At 31.5% G+C, this 20,384-nt stretch overlaps 1 protein-coding gene and 1 long non-coding RNA gene across 3 annotated transcripts; one reads left to right on the plus strand and one right to left on the minus strand.

Moving 5' to 3' along the window:
• Positions 1-8,245: 8,245 nt before the first annotated feature.
• Positions 8,246-9,896, plus strand: LOC139877753 (uncharacterized). Of its 2 annotated transcripts, XR_011768761.1 has the most exons (4): positions 8,246-8,345; positions 8,897-8,955; positions 9,610-9,669; positions 9,797-9,896. It is a non-coding gene; the product is annotated as an uncharacterized lncRNA (long non-coding RNA). The 2 variants fall into 2 exon arrangements; XR_011768759.1 differs by lacking the exon at positions 8,246-8,345 and having other exon boundaries at positions 8,729-8,955.
• A 9,686-nt stretch (positions 9,897-19,582) lies between these two features.
• Positions 19,583-19,921, minus strand: LOC139874737 (uncharacterized mitochondrial protein AtMg01250-like). Its single transcript, XM_071862141.1, has one exon. The coding sequence runs from the start codon at positions 19,919-19,921 to the stop codon at positions 19,583-19,585; it is 339 nt and encodes a 112-aa protein (XP_071718242.1).
• Between the last annotated feature and the right edge of the window lie 463 nt (positions 19,922-20,384).

The raw sequence follows: 20,384 nt of genomic DNA on the forward strand, positions 1-20,384 counted from the left end.
TTATTCCAAATAATATATATAGATGACGTCGATATGATATGTCAAAACATTGTATACGTGTCTATGGTCTATCAAGACATATATAATACAAGAAAGTTAGTTAAGATATAGTTAGTATAGATTTGTTACAAAATTTCACGTAGCTAAAACAAGCAAATTTATCCAATTTTGTTTTACCCATAATTTCTTCGTTTTAAATCCGTTTTGAGTGAATCAAAGTGCTATGGTTTCGTATCAAACATAAGTTTATGAAAATAAATAGAAAAAGTGATGGTTTATAGTTGGAGTTACAGGTTACAAGTCATTTTTGTAAGAGGTAGTCATTTCAGTCGAAAGAACGACATCTTGATGACCATTTTGAAAATCATACTTCCACTTTGAGTTTAACCATGATTTTTGAATATAGTTTCATGTTCATAAGAAATATCATTTTCTAATATGAACAACTTTTAAATCAAAGATTAAGATAGTTTTTATTTTTCCAACCCAAAACAGCCCCGGTTTTACTACGACGGCGTATGTCCGATTTTACGGTGTTCTTCGTGTTTCCAAGTTTTAAATCATTAAGTTAGCATATCATATAGATATAAAACATGTGTTAGGTTGTTTTTAAAAGTCAAGTTAGAAGGATTAACTTTGTTTGCGAACAAGTTTAGAATTAACTAAACTATGTTCTAGTAATTACAATTTATAATCTTCGAATAAGATGATTCTATAAGTATGAATCGAATGATGTTATGAACATCATTACTACCTAAAGTATAGTAGGTAAACCTACTGGAAATGATAAAAAAATAACTTGAGCTTCAAAGGATCTTTGATGGCTTGGAAGTTCTTGAAGTAGAATCATGACACAAAAACAAGTTCAAGTATGATTATTACTCGAATTAAGATAGTTATAGTTATAGAAATCGAATCAAAACTTGAATATGAATATTACCTTGAACAAGAAAGATAACCTACTGTAAATAACAAAGGTTTCTTGATCTTGGATGATTACTTGGAATGGATTTACAAGATTGAGAGTAATCTAGCAAACTTGAAAGGGTTTTCGAAGTGTTCTTGAGTGGTTGTTTTTATGATGATTATAGATAATAACCAAAGCTTGTATTTGATGATTTATTGCTGGAAAAATAGTAGTTTAGACGTTCATGGAAGAGTGTGTGTGTTTTGAGAGAGAATTGGAAAGAAAATTGGAATGAAATGGAGTGAATGATGAGTGGTAAGTGGTGAGTGGGGTTAAAAGGAGTTCTAGTTGGTTGACTAGTTCATGGTAGAAGTTAAACTTGATTAGTCATGCATGACATAATCAAGAGTGGAATCCCATGCTAGTTCCTATTGGTATATACCCATAGTAAGTACGTCTAGAAGCTGTGTATAATACAGGTATGAATACTGTATGACTAGAATTGTTGATGAAAATGAATGAGAATGCAATTGTATGCATTTTTGTTAAGTAGAAGTATTTTGATATATGTCTCGAAGTCTTTCAAAAGTGTATTAATACATCTTAATACACTACATATATATACATTTTAATTGTGTCAATAAATCATCGTTAGTCGTTACATGCATGCGTTGTTTTGAAACCTTAAGTTAACGATCACGTTAAATGTAATTAATCCCATTGTTAATGTACTTAATGAGATGCTAAATTGTTATGTTATCATAATAACATAGTGTATTAATATAACTTAATATGATATATAAATATTAAGACGTTATTACAACGATAATCGTTACATATAGATATCGTTTTGAATTCCTTAAATTAGTAGTCTTGTTTATGTATATAGTTTGTTGTTAATATATATAACGAGATACTTAAATATCATTTCATCATGCTACACACACACACACACACACACACACACACATACACACACACACACACACACACACACACATATATATATATATATATATATATATATATATATATATATATATATATATATATATATATATATGTGTGTGTGTGTGTGTATGTGTGTGTGTGTGTTCATATATATTATCATGTCATATACAAGTTATAACGTTCGTGAATCATCGAACAAACTGAGTGGTCAAACGTTAGCACAAAATCCGTTTCAATTAATCAAGTCTTAACAAGTTTGATTGCTTAACATGTTGGAAACATTTATTCATGTAAATATAGCTATCATATAATATATAAACATGGAAAAGTTCGGCCACTACAATCCTCGTCCGATTAGTTAGTGGAGCCACATACGAACTTGGGTTAATTAACCATTGATGTCACTCCAAGTCAACCTTCTTGTTGCGATTCGAGATCCATCCAAAACTTGCTAATTGAACCTTGGCTAAAATCTTTGTCGGTATCCAATCTTTATTTTTAAAAACCTTAGGGTGTGCTTGGTTCGAAAGTGGGAATGAGAATGGAAATGGGAAATGAATGGTAATAGGAATACAATGATCAGTCCCATTGTATTGTTATTGTTATTGTTTGGTTTCTACTTTTTAAAAAAATCAATCTAATGACCACATTTTCTTCGTATTTGTAGATAGTAATTGATATTGATATATTGTCTTTTATCTATTATTATTATTATATATTATATATATAAATCCCATACATAATTCAGACACGTGGCGGCTCCAGAATCCTCCTCACAAATCCTAATTTTCTCATAATTTTAAATTAAATTATCACTAATTACCTACTGCTTAATGCTGACATGTGTCCTTCACAACCACGGATTAGAGGCGGGTAGTTACGTTCAAAATTAGGGTTAACAAAATATTCACTCCAGATCTCTCTCTAATTTTCTCCCAAAATCGCCACCACGAAATCGATGAAGAATTTTTTTCCAATGTTTTCAACCTATAATCCTTAATTCAAATCGCATCACGACATAATCTGTTTAGGTATCCATCCATTTTTTTATAAGGGTTTCAATTCAATTCAAAACGCACGTACATTCGTCATCTTCGTTTGCTGATTTATTTCATATCAATGCAGATATCATCATAACGAACTCAAAATTTAAATCCAATACACCATAAACCGTCTATTAGAGAACTTGCTAGTCATCAAAACCAATTTATTCAAAAAGGTTCCAACTTTATGTTTCTAGGTTAAATCCAATCGATGGTTATTCATTATTATGTATATAAATTAGCCATCAATCAGGTTATTAATTGATTGTTTGAGTACTTTTTTGTTCTTTAAATCGTTTATTATAGGAGTTGTAATTTTTTTTTTTCAAATTGATTTAATCACTTTTTGGTCTGTATTTTATAACGTGATGATGATGATACTGTTTTTGAGGTATAAGTATATACTTACCATCGTTATGCTTGAAGTATAATTTGTGAATAAGTTATACCTAATTTTTGGGAGTTTTATTCAGGTGATGAAACTGTTGCTGCTGCTGATGCACCTATTATGATCCATGGAGGTACTTGCACTAAATATTTTAATGATTGTTGTAGATGCATGAATTATAACAATATATTCATCTACTTCTATCTTACATTGCAAATTATATTTCAAACATGTTATAAGTTTTCGTATCTCCTCTGATATAGTCTCTATATGATATAGTTAACCTCTTTTATTTATGTTATTAGAAATAGCAAATGATGATGTATGTGTGACGACCCGGAAATTTCCGACCAAATTTAAACTTTATTCTTATATGATTTCGACACGATAAGTAAAGTCTATTATGTTGAGTTTCAAAATTTTTGAACTATTTCATATATTCATTTAACCTTTGACTGTTCCTGACGATTCACGAACGACTATTTGTAAATAGATTCATATATATTTAAAAATATAAATATAAATATATATATATATATATATATATATATATATATATATATATATTAATTCAAAATATAATTTGAAATATTATATTATTAAAATTAATTTTGTAAAATAAAATAATATAAGATATAATAAAATTTATTATTAAAATGAACCTATATATAGATATAAAAGTTTATTAAATACATTTATTAATCAAATGTGATACTCGGTTGACGTATCGTTAGTGTTCATATAGATCTAATACGAAATTATGAAGATTTAAAATGAAAGTTGAATCGTAAATTGATTACGAAAATTTTAGGTTTGAAATAAATATTTTTATCTTTTTAGTTTAAATTATAATACTCCAGACATATTATTTGGAACTAAAAATAGATATTAGATGCACCCTTTTGATTAGGTTTCAAACATTTAATGACCAAAATAAATAAATATATTTAAACTAAAAATTTGAGATTTTTAGGAACACTTTTGTATATTAACTGTTTAGCAATGGACCACGAAATAATACTCCTAATATTTGGTGTCGGTAAGAAGAGTCCAAACCTCTGGCTGCTGAACTATGTTAAATGATTTGGCACGTTTCTTTGCATTTGATTAATTTAATATTTATTTTTATTATTATATATTCAAAAGGCAAATGCAATTCACTTTCACGCATAATTATTGTTGATTGAAAGGTTAGTGATTGATTTTATGATTGATTAATATTTTCTATTATTATCTATCTATTCTATATATATATATATATATATATATATATATATATATATATATATATATATATATATATATATATATATATATATATATATATATATGCATACAAGTTTATGAAACAAGAAAACTTGCTTCTGTTTTGTTCGAATGGTTCATGAAACCCACCACCATTTCACCTTCATCCCTAACCACCTCAACCCTTCTCCTTTCAAACTACACCGCCATCATCCTTGATCACGTACAACCATCGAGCTTCCACCACTGGTCACCACCGTTACCACCGCTCCTTCATACTCACCAAGGTTAGTCACCAATGAAACCTTCTTAACCACCATCTAACCTACTTCTATTATCGTTACCGTAACCTGCATCATTTCCTATCAATGTTTCAAATGAGTATGTGTTATACAAAGATCAAGAACACCAAAGCATTACATGTTGAACTTTAACTTCACTACCCAAAACCCTTCTTGATTGTGAAGATACCAAACCCAAACAACACCTCTTGTCTTACTCTAGTTTCGGCCCAAATCATCATCAACTGAAACCCGTACCACCATCACCTTCTCGAACCACCTTCTCACTACCGGTTTATGTTTATGTCCTGTCCGAGAACCCCCTTCGATCACCATCACCATTACGTGCTCGATATAAACCCAACTGTCACTATCACCTTTAATCACCCTAAACCATCACAACCGCCAGTCATCTTCTTCTTCGTAAACCTGCAAGACCACCTTGTGTTCCTTTTCTGTTTCTGTCCCGATCGAACCCCCGCCATTTCATCGACCCTCCACCACCGATCACTACCACCTTTCCTCTCTCTCTCTCTCTCTCTCTCTCTCTCTCTCTCTCTCTCTCTCTCTCTCTCTCTCTCTCTCTTTCCCCCCCTCCCTCTCTCTCTCTCTCTCTCCTATTGCTGCAACCTTACGCTGTTTACTTATGATCAACTTGCAACAAACCGAACCCATCTTGCTATTTACGGCTGCTGCTATATTCTATAGCTACTTCGATAATGAACCCTCGTGACCTGCTCAATACTTTGTTTCATTTTTCTGTTTCTACTATCAAATAATCATGCTCAATATATTACTAATATTACGCCAGCTACTACCTACTGTACTTTTCTGTTTTTAATCACAAAATTAATGGTAAACAATGATGGAGATTGAATATGATAAAGGGGAACAAATTATGGTGATAGTGGTGTAAGGTGGACGAAATTGCTAAAGTAATATTAATGACTTCTTAAATTATAGAAGTTAGTGGACAGAAAAACAATTTTATTAAATTGTCGCCAATTAGGACTACATAAGCTTTAGTAATTTGATAATGGACCAAGGTTGTGGAAGAATTATTTAAATACGTTTAATGCCAGAGGAATGCACTTTGGAAACCCAAAACGCGTATGATCAACTTGATACATTATTTTTTCAAGTATAAATACTTTATTTGGTGATGACACTAAAACAAGAGGTAACATCTTTGAGGGTTATAATCGTTATATGTTGTTGACGAACGAAGAAGAAGATGGTGAGTGACGATTAAGTTATTGATGATGCATGATAATGTTAAACCCATGATGATTAGATTAAGATAAGTTATTTAGATAGATAAATGATAATCATGATAAGATTTAAGGATGATTAGGAATTAAAAGAAGAATGGAGGGATCATGTTGGGGTGACATAAACGAATGAAGATTATGACATGATCAAATGAAAATAAATTTGCGGTTATGATATTAAGTAAAGGTGGTGCTTTATTAATGATGATGAGGTTACGAAATGAAGGGTAAATAAATTTAACTTGCTAGTTAATTGAGTAACTAACGAACGGCTCATTGGTTTGGGAATGGAGTTGGGGAACGAGAGGTCTTGGGTTCGAGCCTGGGCTCGGGCATTTTTTTTAGAAAAAGAAGAAGAAGGATACAGAAGTAATGGTTAAAAACAATTTAAGTTGGGTGTTATTTCAGAATTGAAAAACATAGCATAACGGTTAAGGATGTTATCGGGACGTCGCGGGTTCAAACCCGGACTTGGGTATTTTTTTTTAAGGATTACTTCTTTGAGGTAGAATTCCTATTTACTTATTATCAGTATTACTTTTATTATTATTATTATTATTATTATTATTATTATTATTATTATTATTATTATTATTATTATTATTATTATTATTATTATTATTATTATTATTATTATTGATATTATTATTATTATTGATATTATTATTATTACATCATTATTATGATTAAAGATAAATATTATTATCACCATTAATATTATTATCATTATTAACATTATTATTATTATTATTATTATTATTATTATTATTATTATTATTATTATTATTATTATTATTATTATTATTATTATTATTAATATCATTATCATGATTTATAAATATACATGATTATTATCATTATTTTGATTATCATCATCATCATTATTATTATTATTATTATTATTATTATTATTATTATTATTATTATTATTATTATTATTATTATTATTATTATTATTATTATTATTATTATTATTATTATTATTATTATTATTATTATTATTATTATTACTATAATTATTTTTATTAATAAGTATTATTACTATTATTATTATTATTATTATTATTATTATTATTATTATTATTATTATTATTATTATTATTATTATTATTATTATTATAAGATAATACAACTTTTATTTATTATTATTATTTTACCAAATAACAATTAGTTACATAAAACTATAATTAATACATATAACATATAATTTAACAAGTATATCATTAATAATATATATATTCGTTCGATTACAATTATATGTGTTAATATATATATAAATGATATAGGTTCGTGAATCCGAGGCCAACCCTGCGTTGTTCAGTATCGTCGGATGAATATTTTTACTACAAAATATTGGATTGTGAGTTTCATTTGCTCCCTTTTTAAATGTTTTTGCAATATATATTTTTGGGACTGAGAATACATGCGCTGCTTTTATAAATGTTTTACGAAATAGACACAAGTAATCGAAACTACATTCTATGGTTGGATTATCGAATCGAATATCACCCTTTTTAGTCTGGTAATCTAAGAATTAGGGAACAGAAACCCTAATTGACGCGAATCCTAAATATAGATCTATTGGGCCTAACAAACCTCATCCGGGTTACGGATGCTTTAGTACTTCAATTTTATCATGTCCGATGAGAGTCCCGGAATGATGGGAATATTCTAGACGCTTTTTGTTAATGTCGATTACCAGGTGTTCACCATATGAATGAATTTTAATTCGCGGGTTACGCGTGTTATTATGTACTCGGGTTACGTGTACAATTAAATATCTGAAATCTTGTGGTCTATTAAAATGATGAAAATGAATGATTATGATAAACTAATGAACTCACCAACCTTTTGGTTGACATTTTAAAGCATGTTTATTCTCATGTATGAAAGAAATCTTCCGCTGTGCATTTGCTCATTTTAGAGATATTACTTGGAGTCATTCATGACATATTTCAAAAGACGTTGCATTCGAGTCGTTGAGTTCATCAAGATTAATATTAAGTCATTCATAGTTTGGATATATTATGAAAGGATATGCATATCTGTCAACTTTCGATGTAATGGAAGTTTGTCTTTTAAAAACGAATGCAATGTTTGTAAAATGTAATCATATGTTATTGTATTCATCCTTATGGATTAGGACGGGTCGTCTCAGTATGTTTCTGATTTGTAGGATCTTTTGGTTGGTGAAATCATGTTTGAGCTGGTAGAGACCAAACATTCGGACTCTTACAAATTCTAAACAACCAGTCCAAGGTGAACCGTAGCCTTCCTTGTGATGAACAATGTATTCTCACCAAGTGAATTTGTTTAAGAACAGTTTTGTTTGCATAAGTTTTGTTTTTCAATCCAATGTCTGATGTATGGGAATAAGCATATGGTTAACTCTGGGTTGTGCTTCATTAACAAAATCAAAATACCACCACACGGAAGTATTTATATTGCTCAAATTGCCCCTTGCCACTACTTATGTTACCATACATGAATATAGGATTTTAAACTAATTACATTATAAGTTGTTAATGTGTACATTTATTGATGTTTATGTGTTATGTATATAAGGTCTTATTTGAGTAAAAAAAGTATTAAGAATAAACTCCTACAAAGAACCTGTTGATTACTATGATAGCAATAAACATCTTATGTCTACTTATAATCAAACATTATTTGTAATCTTTTTGTTAGTAAGTTTAATGTAAATGAAAATGTTCAAAGTCGATTATGTAACTCTGTACGCTTTTATTCAGTATTTTGAGCATCTATACACATGATATTACTTTTTGTTGCATCTTTTGTTTCTATTGCAGATCGGGTCGGAGCGATTATAGTTGAGTGTGCTTGTGTCATCGAATTACCCGGTCTGAAGGTACAACCTCTTCAACAGTGTGTTACTTATTGACTTTATTATCATGACAAGCCATAAGTGTGAAATTTACGCTATAAGATCTTTACTTAAATTGGATAAAGCTTCAACTACCTAATGATTCATGGGTGGATAATTGATTCCTTGAATTCAAGTCTTTTAATACAAAGTAGGTGTGGCAATTACAACCCATATACTCATGATTTAATAAAATTTGGATTGTGTCTTATCTCAAAAAGGATAATTCAAAAAATATAAAATTGATGCAAAACTTTGTACATCATTATTTGTATGTTTTAAGCCATCATGAGATATGGAGTGGGTACACATTTGATATATGGTATCAGCACCTACTATATTGTATGATGTCTGAACCAAAAGAAACATATAATTGTTGTGCTAATTTACTGTAACGTATAAGGAATTTGAAGATCAAATGTTATATATTTACTCACTGCTTCAAGATATGACAATATGGGTGGATGGCTCGGTTTGTAATGAGTCAAAGCAAGTTCAGTTTGAAACAGGTTAATTTGTATTTGATCCCACAACTGTGTTTTTTTGTATCTGATTGCTCCATCAGTCAAATCAAGTACAACCCATACATTGCAACTTTTACATGTCAATGTTTATACTTACAACTTACAAGCATACCAGCAATGATGCAAATTGATGAGGAGCTGGGAGCTATTTATAAAAGTTCTTATAATGAACGAGGTATGTCTTCTATTATAAATCACACTTTTTTTATGTACGTGCTATTTTTTATTGTTTAATAACTAAATAGGGCATTGAATAAGTTATAATTTATAATGACCAAAACAGTAGACATTGATGTTTACAGGATGATGGATCATACTGCTTTTGACTCTAAGCTTTGTTGCTTGAATTGATGCTTCAACCCAAAAACCTATAGTGAAGGGACATTTTGAATAGACATAATCACAAAACGTCGATGAAAAGAAGGTAAGAGCAAATTACGAGTAATACAAATTTGACTTTTTTAACATTGTTAAATAACTAAAAGTTTTCTTTTATAAACATGGTTAGTTGTTAAATAACTTTGATGAAAATAGGTAAGTCGGAAATCACGAATAATACAAAACTGCCTATAGGCTACGTCATATCTTAACACCCGAAATATCTAGATGTTACCGATCTCTAATACTCCGTAATAACTACACTTGCTTCAATGGTATCATGCCTCAGTGTGAAAGGGCCTGCAATTAGTTGCCGAGCAACCTGGGTTCAATTCCTGGGGGCGAAAGGTTTTCTCTCCAATCGTTGCCAAGCAACCCAGGTCTCGCGATTAGTTGCCAAGCAACCCCGGTAGGAGTTTTCTTCTAACGTGAGTGGGTGCAAATGATGAGTATCGTTGAAATAAATAATCCGCTGATGCAAATTCGCCGTTCAAAAAAAAAAAAAAAAAAAAAACTACTACACCTGCTTGATTACCCTTAGCTTACATTTTTTGTTAGATTATTGCTTCAAATTGTTGTCTCATATTCACACTGATTAGTGATGCTCACATGTCATTAGTCTAATTAAATATGTTTCAATAAATAAATCAAGGATATAACACGCGGCAACTGAGAAACAAATGTACTTTTGTTTACAAACAGATAAATTGTTTTCATCCGAGACAAATTAGTTCAGTTATATATATATATATATATATATATATATATATATATATATATATATATATATATATATAGGAGCAGGATCAATGGGGAAGTAACCAATCGGGGGGAAGCGGGGGGAAGCAATTTTTTTTTTTCAAGCATCAAGATCACACGAAAATATGAACATTTAGAAGAGACACTTCGTGATGAATGTTATTATTTAGGCGGGAAAACGATCGACAAAAATAACATTCAAGATAATATTGTTCGTGAAGAATATGAACGTTTTTTTTTATGTTTTGTGAAGTAAAATTTAGCCCGATTTAGAGTTTAGGGTTTAGGGTTTAGGGTTTAGGGTTTGGTGTTTTGGGTTTATTCCATAAACCCAAAATACCAAACCCTAAACCCTAAACCCTAAACTCTAAACCGTTCGTGTTAAAAACTCAATTTAAATCCTAAATCTAAACCCTAAATCTAAACCCTAAACCCTAAATTTCTAAACCCTAATATCTAAACCCTATAAACCCTAATATCTAAACCCTAATATCTAAATCCCAATAGCTAAAACCTCAAAATAAGCTCGAAAAACACGATAATTGTTATATATTATTTCTTCGAGCGTTTTCCCGCCAAAATAAAAATATTTATCACAAAGTGTCTCTACTAAATGTTCATATTTTCATCTCATCTATAATGTTCGTGAACAAAGTTTTTTCAAAAAATGAAAAAAAAAAAAAGTTTTTGCTTCCCCCCGCTTCTCCCGAATGGTTACTTCCCTCTTGATCCTACCACTATATATATATATATATATATATATATATATATATATATATATATATATATATATATATATATATATATATATATATATATATATATCTTTTAGAATATTGTATTTGTTTAATGGTTTTTATAACTTTTGTCTAACTGACGGGCTCATAGAACTAGCCTATTGTATTGTAAACCCTAGCACGTTACTTGAGTTTCTTTAAGAAAAAATTAATGTTGATGCTGGAACTATAACATCTTTATTTGTATTCATTCATAGCGTTTACAATATTTGATATTCTCAATATATTTGGTTTAAATACAAATATAATCAATAATGAGGGTTTCATCAGTCTAATATTGTTTCGTTGGTCTTTTCAGGCTTTGACACTTCTTTCTCTGATTATTCGGCAAAGAATATTCTTCTATTAGAATTGGTCACATAATTGGTCTCACCCTTGCGTACGCGGGCACCGAGAATGAACATGTTTGCTATTGTTACCTTTTATTCGTTTGCTAGCTTTTTAGTACACACTGTTACGGCCATCGTTTTACTATTTTCAGTTTCTAATATCTAGATTTAAATATATTATTTTCAGGATAATAACATTTTACATATCGATTTAGTTTGATTAGGAGTCCTCGTGCAACGCACGGGCTCTTAAATCTAGTACATATATAAATATAAATAATTATAAACAAATATATAAAATAATAACATCAACTTTAAAAAAATCAATAATCAATACGGAGTAATATATATGTGTAAAGTAGCATTTGAAAATTTTATCATTAGTCTTGAACTGTTGTATAATTTCGATACTTTGGTGACACATCCATATACTACGTTAGTTTAGTGTGTAGATCACGTTAAAAATGTAAACGAGTTAATATAGAATCTAGATAATATTATAACTGATACGTATATATAAAAAGAACTGGGAGAGAAAAAAATAGGATGATGTTATAATTCAGTAGGCTTATAACTACCTTTAGTGGTTTGATTCTTGATGTTATAATTCAGTAGGCTTATAACTACCTTTAGTGGTTTGATTCTTGATTAAAGAATACTAATAATGAAGTGTAAGAACAAAGATGATAATGGAGAAAAAAAGAAACAATTTGTAAGTGTGTGAAATGGTGCAAGTTTAATGCTTGCATTCATGGCTATTTATAGCAAAAATATCACAAGTTTAGGTAATACAATAATATTACTTTTGTGTATCAATAATTGACTATCCATTTATATAATATATATTCTATATTATAACACTCCCCCTTGGATAGCAATTTTGTTTGTTGAAGATCAACTGTAAGTTACTGCCTCGTTAAAAACCTTGCTATAGAAAACCCAGTGAGAAAAAACTTTAGCTAAGGGAAAAAGAGTGCAGCATGGAGTTGACTCCCCCTCAAGTAACACCGCTTCAGCTGTTACATCTTTTGAACATGTCTCATGCCAATGTTATGAAAGTGTGTTCTGAAAATAGCAGTTGGAAGTGCTTTCGTGAAAAGATCAGCAGAGTTTTTGCTGGATTGAACATATCTCATTTCAATCTGGTTGTTCTTAATGAGATTTTGAGTGTATGAGAAGAATCTAGGAGGTATGTATTTTGTTCGGTCACTTTTGATATACCCTTCTTTCATATGTGCTATGCAAACTGCATTATCTTCATAGAGAGTTATTGAACTTTTATCGCGTTCTAGTCCACAAGAATCAGTAATGAGTTGTGTCATTGATCTCAACCAAAAATATTCCCGAGTAGCTTCATGTAATGCAATCACTTCGGCATGATTTGATGATGTAGCAACAAGTGTTTGTTTTTTGAGAACGCCATGATATTGCAGTACCTCCATTTATGAATACATATCCAGTTTGAGATTTAGCTTTATGTGGATCAGATAGATAACCTGCATCTGCATAACCAACCAAATCTTGTTTTGATTCGTTAGAATAAAATAATCCTAAATCAGTAGTTCCTCGAAGGTATCGAAATATGTGTTTGATCCCATTCCAGTGTCTTTTGGTAGGAGCAGAGCTGAACCTTGCCAACAAATTAACTGCAAAAGAAATGTCAGGTCTTGTACAATTTGTAAGATATATAAGAGCTTCAATTGCACTAAGATATGGTACTTCTGGTCCAAGAATATCTTCATGATCTTCACATGGACGAAATAGATCAGCTTCAACATTGAGCGATCTAACAACCATAGGAGTACTTAATGGTTTTGCCTTGTCCATATTGAAACGTTTCAAAATCTTTTCAGTATATGTTGTTTGATGTACAAGTAAACCATTAGGCATATGCTCAATTTGTAAACCAAGGCAATACTTGGTTTTTCCGAGATCTTTCATTTCAAATTCTTTCTTTAGAAGTTGAATGGCTTCATGGATCTCTTTATTTGTACCTATGATGTTAAGATCATCAACATAAACAGCTATGATCACATATCCGGATGTTATTTTCTTAATGAAAACACAAGGGCAAGTAAGGTTATTTGTATACCCTTTGCTTATCAAGTAATCACTTAATCGGTTATACCACATACGGCCCGATTTTTTTAACCCATATAAAGATCTTTGTAATTTAATCGAATACATTTCTTTGGGTTTTGCATTTGATGCTTCTGGTACCTTAAATCCTTCAGGTATCTTCATATATATATCACTATCAAGTTATCCATATAGATAAGCAGTCACAACATTCATGAGATGCATTTCTAAATTTTTAGAAACTGTCAGGCTGATTAAGTATTTAAAAGTAATTGCATCCATAACAGGGGAATAAGTTTCTTCATAATCAATTCCCGGTCTTTGAGAAAAACCTTGAGCTACAAGTCTAGCTTTATACCTTGTAACTTCATTTTTCTCATTTTTTTTTCGGACAAAAATTCATCTGTATCCTACAGGTTTCACATCTTTAGGAGTGAGAATGATGGATCCGAAAACTTTTCTTTTATTGATTGATTCGAATTCAGCTCGTATTGCTTCTTTCCATTGAGCCCAATCATGCCTATTTTGACATTCAACCATAGATGTTGGTTCTGGATCATCATCATTATTCATGATGTCATATGCAACATTAAATGAAAATTTCTCATCAAGATTTTTCATTTCATTCCGGTTTCATAATATTTTTGAATATGCATAATTGATTGAAATTTCTGTATTGACATCATCAATCTCCTCTGCAGTAGGAGTACTGATTTGTGGTTCTTCTTGAACACTTTCTTTTACCTCATTATCAGCTGATTTTCTTTTTTGAGGATTTTTATCTTTTGAACCAATTGGTCTTCCACGTTTCTGACGTGGCAAAGATTCATGAGTGACGTTATTATCAGCTTTTGGAATTTCAATTCGAGCCGGAGTATTTACTGCTGGTATATATGATTTTGTCACCATTTTTGTATCTGTAAATGCAGCAGGCAATTGATTTGCAAGTTCTTGTATATGCATTATCTTTTGAACTTCTGTCTCGCATTCTTTTGTGCAAGGATCAAGATACTTTAATTGAGGTTCACATCATGAAACATCATTTTCTTTATTTTTCATTTCTCCCCCTAATCTAGGGAACAATGTTTCATTAAAATGACAATCAGCAAAATGTGCTGTAAAAACGTCACCTGTCATAGGTTCAATATACCTTAAGATTGAAGATGTTTCATATCCAACATATATTCCCAACCTCCTTTGAGGACCCATTTTTGTACGTTGTGGTGTCGCAATTGAAACATACACTGCACAACCAAATGTTCTAAGGTGGGAAATATTTGGCTCTTGACCAAAAGCAAGTTGTAGGGGGGAATATTTATGACTTGCACTCGGTCTGACGCGAATCAATGCAGCAGCATGTAAAATTGCATGACCCCATATAGATACAGGGAGTTTTGTTCTCATTATCAATGGTCTAGCGATTAACTGTAAACGTTTAATCAGTGACTCGGCTAAACCATTTTGTGTATGCACATGAGTAACATAATGTTCAACAACAATTCCTATAGACATGCAATAGTCATTAAATGCTTGAGATGTAAATTCACCAGCATTATCAAGTCTCACCCTTTTAATGGTGTAATCAGGAAAATGTGCTCTCAATTTAATAATTTGGGCATGAAATTTTGCAAATGCCACATTACGACTTGATAATAGACAAACATGAGACCATCTGCTAGATGCGTCTATTAGAACCATAAAATATCTAAATGGTCCACATGGTGGATGAATTGGTCCACATATATCACCTTGGATTCTTTCAAGAAATATTGGTGATTCTTTCTCAACCTTAAGTGGTGAGGGTCTAGTTATCAATTTTCCAAGAGAGCAAGATGTACATGGAACCATTGTATCATGATGGATTTTTCTATCCTTTAGTGGATGTCCATGAGTACATTCAATAATCCTTTTCATCATTGTTGATCCTGAATGGCCTATTCTGTTATGCCATAAACTGAATACACCAGGATCAATATATTTTTCATTAACTATCATATGTGTTTCTGGTACATTTATATGTGTATAATGTAATCCAGAACTAAGTCTTGGTAGTTTTTCAACCACATGACTCTTGTCAGTGATACTTAAATATTTCTCATTTTCTGTTGTCACTGACTGATAATCATACCCATTAAGGTATATGTCGGAGAAACTCAATAAATTTCTGCTTGACTTGGGAGAAAATAAGGCATCATTTATTAAAAATGTTGTACCATTTGGTAGTATGAAATTTGCCTTTCCTATCCCTTTTATCAAGTTAGCAGGTCCTGATATTGTATGTATAGTTCCTTCCGTTGGTTTTAGATCAATAAAATATTTCTCGGATTTAAGTATAGTGTGTGTAGTTCCACTATCTGCTATACAGAGATCTCCACCACTTGATTGATGTTGTATTCCAGGAAAATTAATATTGAACTTCATATATAAGAAATAAATAGTGAGTACATTAATATTACACAATATTTTACACGCAAATAGATAGTACTGAAACATTTAGCAAATATAATGACAAAGACAGAAGATATTAAATCGTTTATTTTTTGAAAGACACACAACAACTTAAACATTTAAGAAATCTTCATATAAATCAGATGGTTTCTCAGTGACTGTTGGATCGAGGTTATCCACAAAGTTTACTTCCTTTTCTTTATCTTTCAGCGAATCCTGATACATCTTAACAAGATGTTTAGATGTTCGGCAAGTATTAGCCCATTGGCCCATTCTACCACATCTGTAGCAAGATTCTTCAGAATTTTTAGAAGAATTTTCTTCAACATCTTGTTTAGTGGGCTTGTTTTCTGGTTGATATTTATATTTTCGTGGATTATTATTTCTTTGACCACCACGACCACATCCACGCCTATTACCATTACCATAAGGATGGTTTCTACCATAGTCATGGCTTTTGGCATGATGATGGTGATGGTTATTATAACCACGACCCTGCCCGCGTCCTTGTCCCTGTTTATAATTATTTGCAGTATTTGCTTCAGGGATTGCAAGTGTACCTGTAGGACGGGATTGCCGATTTTTCATTAATAGCTCATCATTTTGCTCTGCAACTAAGAGATATGAATTAAGTTCACGATATGTTTTGAACTTTAGCATTCTCAAATTTCTTTGCACTGTGATGTTTGCAGCATTCATTGTGGAGAAAGTTTTCTCCATCATGTCTGCATCACTTATTTCATGTCCACAGAATTTAAGTTGTGAACATGTATTATACAGAGCTGAGCTGTATTCATTTACTTTCTTAAAGTCTTGGAACCTTAATATTCTCCATTGTTCCATAGCAGCTGGAAGTAAAATTTCTCTTTGATTATTGAATATGCTTTTGAGACCTTCCCATAAAACATGGGAATCTTCTACAGTCACATAATTATTTTATAAGCATTCATCAATATGTTGATGAATAAAGCAACATGCCGTTGCTTGTTCTTTTTCAGAACAAGTGTTGTTTTCATTTATGGTTTCAAGAATGCCCATTGATTTAAGATGCATTTTTACTTTTATAATCATGGCATGTAGTTGTTTTCAGTTGATACTAAAGGAGTAAATTTAAGTTTTTCCAGATTCGACATTTTCTATTATCAAAAATTAAAACAAACAACATGATAAATTAGAGTCAATTTATATTCATAAGTATATAAACACTAAACATAAATTTAAGATAACATAATGATAAGTAGGCGACAGTGTCGACCATGTGTAAGCAATCATAAGTAAATGTTATATAACAGAAATATAACTATTAGTAAACATAAATGAAAATTAGGCGACATTGTCGACCATATATTTTTCAGGTGGTATAACCGACTATATATCATTTAGGTGGCAGAGCCAACCATATTTAGTATTAAGATTATCGTGCTGATAACGTGTTATAATTCAGTAGGCTTATAACTACCTTTAGTGGTTTGATTCTTGATGTTATAATTCAGTAGGCTTATAACTACCTTTAGTGGTTTGATTCTTGATTAAGAATACTAATAATGAAGTGTAAGAACAAAGATGATAATGGAGAAAAAGAAAGAAACAATTTGTAAGTGTGTGAAATGGTGCAAGTTTAATGCTTGCATTCATGGCTATTTATAGCAAAAATATCACAAGTTTAGGTAATACAATAATATTACTTTTGTGTATCAATAATTGACTATCCATTTATATAATATATATTCTATATTATAACAGATGAGTAGTTATTTTATTCCTTAGCTCATTACTCCCAAATTAGTGGGGAATGGTGGATTACCCACTGGTGGGCAATAATAGTATTACCTAGTTACAACCAACCATCATCAATCATTAGCATTCCTATTCCACATCTTCAAATACCTCCAACCAACCACACCGTTATTATTTCTTGCCTTCCATATGAAATAGGAAAATACCCATTTAACCGCTTTCCAATTTGACTTTCCACATTTTGAAAAATCCGAACATAATGAATCTTCTTTTATTGGATCAAACAAATGTAGTAAAGACTTTAGGGACATTCCACCATTTTAGAAAAATCTTCCAAACCTCAGCCACTTTATTACACTTAAATAACGAATGGTCAACTGATTCAATTTCATCTACACAGATAAGGCATAGTAGAGAGTCTAAATCGATTCCCCCTTTATCAAGCTCCAAACGAACCGGCAGTGTTTTTTGATTCACTTTCCATGCGTGGATCCAAACTTTTTGAGGCACTGAATTATTACGAGCTATAACATTAGCTTGGTTACCAGATGGCAACCATTTCTTATCTATTTCCTGGGCAAGCTGTTTAAAAGTGAACATGTCATCGATACTCAAACGCCATTTCCATGTATCTTGTGAATTGCAATTGAACTGGACAGATTCAATTGTCCTCAATAAATTATCCAAATCACTCAGAGCTCGACCCCTAGGTTCTCTTGACCAGTTTCATTGACCAGAACATAAATCCCCCACTTTTTTGACCCGATCTTGAACAGTTGCATATTTGTCACATTCTAGAGCATACAACCTACTAAACGAATTTTTAAGTATTGAGTTACCAATCCAGGAGTCCAACCAGAATTTGATGGAGCTTCCATTTCCGATCGCCTTGATAAAAGAATTTGAGAAGTCAATTCCCATCCTGTCAATCGATATGTCTGCCTTGATAGTATTGGTCCATGTAGATCCTCCAGAAGGAAAATTAAATTTGTTAGAATCACCCAACCCTCCCCCCGGCCCCTAAATACTCGAGATGATAACCCAAAGCGAATCAGGGTTCGTTTTGAATCGCCACCACCATTTACCCAATAAGGATAAATTGTTTGCCATTAAAGACCCAATATTTAACCCCACGACCCATATGGGAGAAGAACTTTGTCCCATTTGACCCAAGTAAACTTTCTTCCCGACCTCGACCTTCCCCAAAAGAAATTGCACCTTACGGATTCGAGTAGCTTGAGCACACTTGCAGGAGCGTTGAAGAGGGAAAAGAAATATAATGGCAAGCTACTAAGTACCGATTTCACTAAGGTCAAACGGCCACCTACTGAGATTGCTTTAGCTTTCCAATCCGACAACCTTTTCTTAAATTTTTCTATTACCGGGTTCCAAGCATCGCCTTTATTCATTTTGATTCCCAACAGAATGCTTAAATAATTCAACAGAAAAGTGCTAGCTGAGCAGCTGAACCGATCTGCCATTCTCTCTAATTCTTCCTTACTCCAATAACAAAAAGGTTGCTTTTTGAAAGATTTACTTTAAGACCCAAAAGGTCTTCAAATCATTTCAATAGCTTCATTATATTGGAAACGTTGCTCCTACTCCATTCGCCAAAGAAAATCATATCATCCGCATATTGAAGGTGAGACACCGTTATTCTATCACGCCCAACCCCAATTTCTTTTATGAAACCACTTTCGATAGCTTTCTGAGTGAGAATATTAAGTATCTCTCTAGCAAGAATGAATAAAAACGGAGATATGGGGTCGCCTTGTCTAACTCCTTTTTCCGGTTTGAATTCTTTAGTTGGTGATCCATTTACTAACACCGAGATGGATGCCGATGAAAGACATGCCAAGATCCATTTAATCCACTTCTTACCAAAACCAAGACATTTCATTGTCTCGGCTATAAAATCCCACTTGAGGCAATAGAATGTTTTTTTAAAGTCAACCTTCAAAAGAAAACCTCTTCTCTTTTACCTTTTTAATTCTTCAATAGTCTCATTAGCAATAAGGACACCGTCAATTATATATCTCCCTTTCATATACACGCTTTGTTCAATCCCAATAACCTTATGTATAACCGAAGCTAACCGCTTAGATAACACTTTTGCAACCACTTTGTATACACTGCTAATTAGGCTAATAGGACGATACTCACTTAGACAAATGGAATTGTTGTTTTTAGGATTTAGCGTGATAAACGATGCGTTACATCCTCGTGATATTTTCATCCGATTCCAAAACCAATCAAAGACCTATAATCACTAGTTAAAAATACCTGTTGCCTGTATGCAAAGTCTTCATCTGGCAAGTTTTGTATCTCTTCCACGTTCTTAAGGGTCTTTTTTCAGAAATAAG

The sequence above is a fragment of the Rutidosis leptorrhynchoides genome, chromosome 11, assembly GCF_046630445.1.
Source record: "Rutidosis leptorrhynchoides isolate AG116_Rl617_1_P2 chromosome 11, CSIRO_AGI_Rlap_v1, whole genome shotgun sequence".
Taxonomy (NCBI): domain Eukaryota; kingdom Viridiplantae; phylum Streptophyta; class Magnoliopsida; order Asterales; family Asteraceae; genus Rutidosis; species Rutidosis leptorrhynchoides.